The 7,473-nt window shown below is 36.4% G+C and overlaps 1 protein-coding gene across 2 annotated transcripts in view; it reads left to right on the forward strand.

Annotated features, from left to right (window-relative positions):
- LOC111866320 (integrin-linked protein kinase) overlaps positions 1-7,216 on the forward strand; it is a 23,824-nt gene extending 16,608 nt beyond the window's left edge. For both annotated transcript variants that reach the window (XM_023855148.2, XM_023855149.2), the window contains one exon: positions 907-7,216. In XM_023855148.2, the coding sequence (XP_023710916.1) occupies positions 907-1,053 (147 nt within the window). In that variant the 3' untranslated portion in view covers positions 1,054-7,216. The remainder of the gene's footprint in view (positions 1-906) is intronic.
- The last annotated feature ends 257 nt before the right edge of the window (positions 7,217-7,473 follow it).

Consider the following 7,473-nt stretch of genomic DNA (forward strand, 5'->3'; position numbering starts at 1 on the left):
ACTCCCCTCCGCGGTGACATCACGCGGTGACGCGGAACTGCTTCCTACTGTGATGTGGAACGTAACAGGCAATTCTGCGGCTATATAAGTGAGCTGCAGTGCCGGTATGAGGAGAGTTCTAATGTGACTACCAGCGAGTTCTACTGTAGCAGCCGCCTAATACAGTTGTACTGTAACAGTCGCCGAGTCAGTTGTACTGAGACAGTCAGCGAGTCCTGGAGCTACCGCCGAGTTAGCCAGCAACTAGTCAGTTGTATTGTGGCATTTTTCAGTGTACTAATTGTGATACTGCAGATAGCAGTAATCGTCAGATTGTAATTTGGGTGATTGTGAGAGCGGATGTGAAATAAAATTCGCTATATCAAATACATCGAGAATTTATTTGTCGCGATATACGCCCGATACGCGACAATATAGTATTTCAAGAATGTTTTCCAGTCTTATCTGCAAATTACAAGGCAAAGATACTGTACAAGAATTTCCATTTTATATTACTGTTCTGATGTATGTCAGGCAAAGAAATATTATCAGCCATGTATTTTGATGACCTTGATGAAAAACTTGTTTTATTACTCAGTGGGGAAGACTGTGTGTCTGGCATGGGAACATTGCATCACCAGTCAGTTTAGTGCGGAAATTGAAATGTGTATGTAACGGAGCTACAATGTTGATATGAGTATTTTGAATGAACTCAAGAAAGATGATCACCCTCGTGTAGTAACTGGAGCAACTATTTAGTGTTGAATTCACAGGAAGTAATTTGGAAATGGACAGCTTCTTAGGCATCACCAGGTGAAAGCTTCTCACACATGAGAGGTACCTGAATTATTGTGTTTACTTAGTTTTTAAGTAATTATTTTCATATGTATCAAAACTAATTATTAAGCTAGTTTATATTATTTACAGATTGCCCTGGAAGGTTTGCGAATAACCATCCCTCCTGGAATCTCAACACATCTTGCCAAGCTGATTCGAATTTGTATGAATGAAGATTCTGGCAAAAGACCAACTTTTGATATGGTTTTGCCTATTCTTGACAAGATGAAGCGGTGAATGAAATCTCACCCAGCTGTATGCATTTATCCTAGCACAATTATGCTGGATTTCATCTAGTAATCTCCATTATCTCATTCACTTCCAAAATGCTGATATTACCTTCCATCAGGTTATAAGTAATTATGTAACTTATTCAGTGTTTAATGCCATATGTTGTAATGCCAAGTGTTCAATGATTTCTTTCCTTAGAATGGAAGTGCCTTTTTTTTTTTCAGTAATATACTAAACCTGGTAATGTCCAATATAGTCTTATACAAAGAGATGAATACAATTTTTGATTGTCATTTGTGTGCTAATACATCTAATGAAATGACGTATATTTTTTTAGGAATATACTTTTTACACAACAGTGATAATAGTACCATACAAGATATGAGTTTTTATTTCATACAGTATGTGTGTTGTCCTGTCAAACATTATGCCTAATTACATATGTTATACAGCTTATATAATGTTCAGCCAAGTACAATTTTACATGACAGTTTAGCACTGTAACTATGATATACCTAAGCTGCCTTTAATACTGAAATAATTGCCTAAGAGATTCCTATTGAAAGTGTCTTAAAATTTGTTGCAACCTGCTTCTAGAACTGAAAGATGGCTTCATGACTAACAGTTGGCAAAGAAGATTGTCATGTTACATTCTAATGTTGGAAGTTAATTTTTTTATCACTGTTAGAATTTTCTAACATCACTGTTATAATATGATTCACAAAATGGACATAGAACTTGCTGACAGTCAGCATGGACAAAAAATAGTGATTTGGTGTTTACATTATAACTGTATATATATGTATTGTAAACGAGTAACCTATGCTTGTAACTACATCTAGTCTCCATGGGGTAAAGGTGTTGAACACTAAACACAGGGAAACTTTGTGTAGGATGATTTTAATAATGAGTGGATTTGGTTGGGTTCATAAAAGGTGAAAACTAATTGAGAAACATTAACTCTTCCCACACCACATGACGATTAGATTGATTTGGCACACTTGCATTAAAACTACCACGGTCAGAGGTCAGCTCGTTAATCAATTAGCATAGCATTTCTGTCACTAGATGGCATCGAGAGTAAGATGCTGATGTTTAATGAGAAGAATGGGCTCTCTCATGACCTATGCCTGCTGGCAACAGGAGTGAGATACTGATGTTGAATATAAAGAATGCGCTTCCACGTGACTGTGTCTGACATCAGGAGTGAGACACTTAGGTTTAATGGAAAGAATGTGCTTTCACATGACCTGCACCTTCTGTAATTTGAAGGTGATTTGAAGAAGTATTGTGGGTTTTTCGGTGAAACTGCATGAACCCTCAAGCAGCCTTCATTTTTCTACCAGGTGATTTTCTGGTAGGACTCAGTAGTCAGTAGGTTAAATGAGTATGTCAATTTTCTTTTTCTAAGTCCATTGGGATCTTGGAACTTAAATTTGATCCATATTCGAAGATATGACAATCTTAAGTGATAACTCAAACATGCCATTAACAGCTCCCAATGCAGAGTATCTCTGACAGGGAGTTGTATATTTTATTAGATATGACAGTCATTGGTACAGTTGTACGTTGAAATATGTCTCATGTTTGAAACATGAACTATTTTTATTGCAAGAGAGCTTCATAAATTGTTATCTGTAGTAGAAGGCTTAGAGTTGAAGCACAGTAAAATTCAGTGGAACCTTGATATTAAAAATGCTGATTGTAATGGATATTCATAATATCCAGAAATTGTTGAAATATGTAACTGCAAGTGTTTCCACTAACTTCCCATTATGTGTAACACAATATGGTACTAGGGTTTGAATAACAATGAAGGTATGACAGTATTTCATCTTCTTTAGATTGATCATCAGGGGAATATAAGAATAATGAAGAATAATTCACCATTCTGGTCAGTGTCATTATCTGAACTGAAAAGTTAAAGATTTTATTAAACATATATATATCTTTTGCTCAAATCTGACTGCAAATTAGGAGCCATACTCTTTTAGCTGAAATCCTGCCCACTATCTTCTGCATGCCCACAAGCACGAATCACTCGCATTTCACTCACATTTCACTGCATACATGTCCTGCTCATGTTCTGCCCATAACTTGCTGCATGTGCATGCATCTGAAAGCAAATGCTATGGTTTGTATTGAACTTGAGTAATAGATGTAACACATGAAGCAGTGTAAATCACATGGATATATACGTACTGTCATGTGTTTGGTATGTAACACAACAAATAACTTCACGCCTTCTTGGATCACGTGAATGTATTCCACTCACCCTTACATTTACACAATTTACAATCTCCCAATTACTGCCATCGGCAGTATTACAATTATTTCCACTACTCTTGGCGAATTCACGATCCACACTGTGTCACTCCTAATCTCACACTGCTCTGCCGGCCATTTATACCGTTCCCTGTTGCCCTGTGTTAACAGAGGTGTCCCTTGTTACGTCACCACGGGGAGGGGGTGTTTACTGGCCTGTTACCGTTGCAGCGGCAGCGGCTCCTATTCTGTTACATCACTGTGGAAGGGGGTGTTTACTGAGCATTGCACTGTCCACGTCACAATACATTACATCACTTGTTGTAAATGCCACAGTTTGATTACACGAAGTTTTTGGCAATATCTGAGTATATATAATTGATGGTTGTAAGTTAATCATGCTGAATTGTAAAATGCATGCAATGGTAATGGTATGTAAACTAAGGTAATGAAAGTATCCCTGGTTATAAGATACCTGGATAGGATCCATACCATCTGTAGTTCCCACAGCTATGACAGATCTCATCTTCTCATCTCATGTTCATCACAAGTTCACAAACTGAGTTAGTGAGACAGATTTCACCACTGTATCCTCGTGAAAGAAAGGAATAGTTTTAGTTTTCTTATGTTTAGTGTATACAGTATTGTCTCTTTGTTCTTCAATGTCGTATGCAGTGTTGAAAAAGTAAATCCATTCTGCCTTCCTATTTCACATTTTGATGAGCTGCCAACTTCATATGAACTTATGATTTCTAGTTCATATTCGAGTCAAAGCTGTACCATTTCATTGTCGTAACTGTGGCTTTTCAAAGTTTTGCAGTTCACACCAAAAAAGTAGGTAGTTGTGTTCTTTGACATCATTCCCGTACTTAGGTCAGAAGAAGAGGAAACCTTTGTAATAAAGAGGGGAAGATATGAGGGGGTCCAAAAAAAACGGAATTTGTTTATAAAAAATTCTATTTATTTTTACATAGCAAAACGTTAATCCCCTTCAAAACACTCTCCATTTGATTCAGTGCACTTGTCCAAACGTTTTTCCCATTGTTCAGAACATTTTTTTAAATTCATCAGTGGTAATGCCTTTTAGTGCTTCCATTGGTTTTTCTTTATGTCTACAACATCAGCAAAACGTTTTCCCTTGAGGTCTCTTTCCATCTGAGGAAATAGAAAAAAGTCGCATGGGGCAAGATCGGGTGAGGCAAGGGTGTCATGCCACTTTTGGTCAAAAATTGCTGCACACTCAGCGCTATGTGGGCAGGCACATTGTCATGTGTTTGCCACAAATTGGGACGTTTTCTCCTTAAACTCTTACGCAACATTTTCAGAACTTCCAAATAATTCCGGCGATCTTCTGTAATGATTTTGACAAATTTTTGTCACGTTTTCATCAGTTCGGTTGGTTGAAGGATGTCCACTTTGAGGTTGATTATCAGTTTACATTTCACCACGTTTGAAATGGGAGAACCATTCACAAATTTGTGTTTTACTCATGATGGCTTCCTTGTAGGCTGTTTGTACCATAACAGCCGTTTGTGCTGCTGTTTACCCCAAAAGGAAATAAAACTTCATGGCAGCACATTTTTCGTGTGAATCAGCCATTATAAATAGATTATAAAAAAGTCACTTGGAAAAATATTCACCAAACACTAACACCAACTTCTCTGATGACGCCAGCCAGCATACTGATACAGGAAGCTGCTGCAAATAACCACCTAGTGGTGGAAGCCTGTACTACAAGTGCCCCTCCTTTTAGAAACAAATTCCAGTTTTTTTTTTGGGTCCCCCTTCATACTGCACAATGTAGTGAATATCTCAGTTGTTAGAAATTAGATGGGGTAAGCTGCTCACAATTAGATTTTGGAATGTCAACTTTGTTCTAGACAAGGGTAGGACAAAGGGTGGGTTATGAGGACCTTAATGGGTGGCTAGTTGTAAATAACTTCAGAAGTAAATTTGCAGGTATAGTTGGTGCAAAAAGTTGTGGGAAAACAGTGGTGGTTAGTTAAGAATCACTCATTGTGATGAATGTGCCAGAAGAAAGCCCTCATTCTACAACTTTAAGAAGCTGATGGTTCCTGTGGTTTTGTTACTACAGTGGAGTCCTTATTATAAGCCATAATTCTGCTGTGGTTTCAATATAATGTGTTTAAGCCATGAGAATAATAATAAGAATATTTCCCTTGTGGAAGTGAAGTTGGACATTAAAGGCCTAAGGCTTATTGACAGAGCTAGAGTAACAGTTGCTGAGATACCATTCACATTTTATGTCATCTGAAGACCAAAGCTGCACTGATGAAAATTTTGGGCTAGGAAAGAATGGATTTTCTGTGTTGACAGAATGCATAGAGATGGACTCACCAGATGAGTAACAAAATACAGGTTGACTGGAACAGGAAGCCAAGAGCCATTATGAGACCTACATTACGATACATTACAAAAGAAAATTGTTAAAATAATGGTGGGTGTAAAACCTCAAAATTCTTGTAGAGAGCTATTTAGAAGATTACGGATCTTACCTATTCCATGTGAATATATATTTTCATTATTAAGCTTCATTATAAATAACCAAGAACGTTTTCACACTAATTCGGATGTACACAGTGTTAACACGTGAAACAAGCACCATCTCCATAGACCAGTTGCTAACCTGACCTGTTTTCAGAAAAGCACATATTATTTCAGAAAAACACATATTATTCTGGCTTTCAAATTTCCAACAATCTACCATCTAGTCTCAAAAGTCTAATGAATGAAAAGGCACAATTTAAATTAGCACTGAAATATACAGTCATTCTACTCTGTTGCTGAATTCCTACTGTCTTGAAAGACTTGTCCTCTTAAAAGGTTATCTACATAGCATAAGTTGACAGTATTGACTTATATAGATATATATGGATGTATTTTTTTTGTTGTGTCTCAATTGTACTGTATTTATGGCTTTTGTATTTGTATGACTTGTTCCACATCCTACAGTCATTCTGACTTACTTTGGATCTACGGAATGTAATGTATGTATGTATAGAAAAATGAGGCCAGAATGGGTCAACAGATGACTCAGCTCATTGACAGCTTGAGGATGGTGGTGGTGCAGAGTAGAAGAATGGCATGTCTCAGTGCATAATCTGAATTAGACACATCATTTCACTGAATCTCATGTAGGTCTATAGAATTTCCTCTTAACATGCTGATGCTCAGACTCTTACATACAATTTTTAGATCTGCATGTACCATTTATGTAATAGCGTAACCCTTAATGGTCTAAAGGGAATTTATTTCCTGTGATACATATCTGTAACCGACCAAATTGGAATACATTATCCAGTTATGTTGTTACTAAAAATTATATATTTGCAAAAACAAAAATTTTATTACAGTATGTCTCTAAAATGGTTCTCTATGCTTCAAAGACTGTCAGAGGTTTGTTTGTTGTTGAATTAGTGATTTTACTTACTAACTTTACCCTGATGGTTGCAGAAATCTTGGAATGTTTATGTTCTCTCCAAGCAGCTGTTGTTACTTTGTTCAAGATATCAGAATGACCTTATCAACTCTTCCATAAAATCTACATCTCTTTAGCTTCATAATTTCATGTAAGATAATTTATTCAATAAATGTCAGTGTATTAATGACAATTATTACTTGTTTTTATTTGTTTTGCTGTTTTTTGTGTATTGTCAAACGTTTTTCAGAAATATAGTTTGGTGTGGTATAGCTTGAAGCAAAGACTAACACACAACACCACATTACATTCGAAACATTCGAACTTTGTCATTGTTACTTTTTTTCCTAATAGGTAGATTTGAAATCTTGTTTGGTATCAGTAGGGCCGAAATTGTTTGTCAGTTCAATCTCTCTCTTTGAATCTGATTCTGGTTTTATGCTGAACCAATGATTGGATGAATTTCACATGACTCATTTCTGGGACAGTATTTTTCAAAAGTACTCTGTCAAAATGTATAGTGCAGATGGTACAATGTATGATAGTGAAACTGGGTTTGCCCCAGTGTAATTTGTGAAATTTTCAATAAGAAGAGCAGGAGCTTTCCTCCATTTTATTATGTATACACTATGTTGTCCTTCTCATTAATGTACTGTATGATCTCTCCTCTCCCCTTGTATTGTTTTATGTTCTTACAGCTTTTAGCTTTGATTTCTTTTAAG

This window comes from Cryptotermes secundus, unplaced genomic scaffold (assembly GCF_002891405.2).
Source record: "Cryptotermes secundus unplaced genomic scaffold, Csec_1.0 scaffold40, whole genome shotgun sequence".
Classification (NCBI taxonomy): Eukaryota; Metazoa; Arthropoda; class Insecta; order Blattodea; family Kalotermitidae; genus Cryptotermes; species Cryptotermes secundus.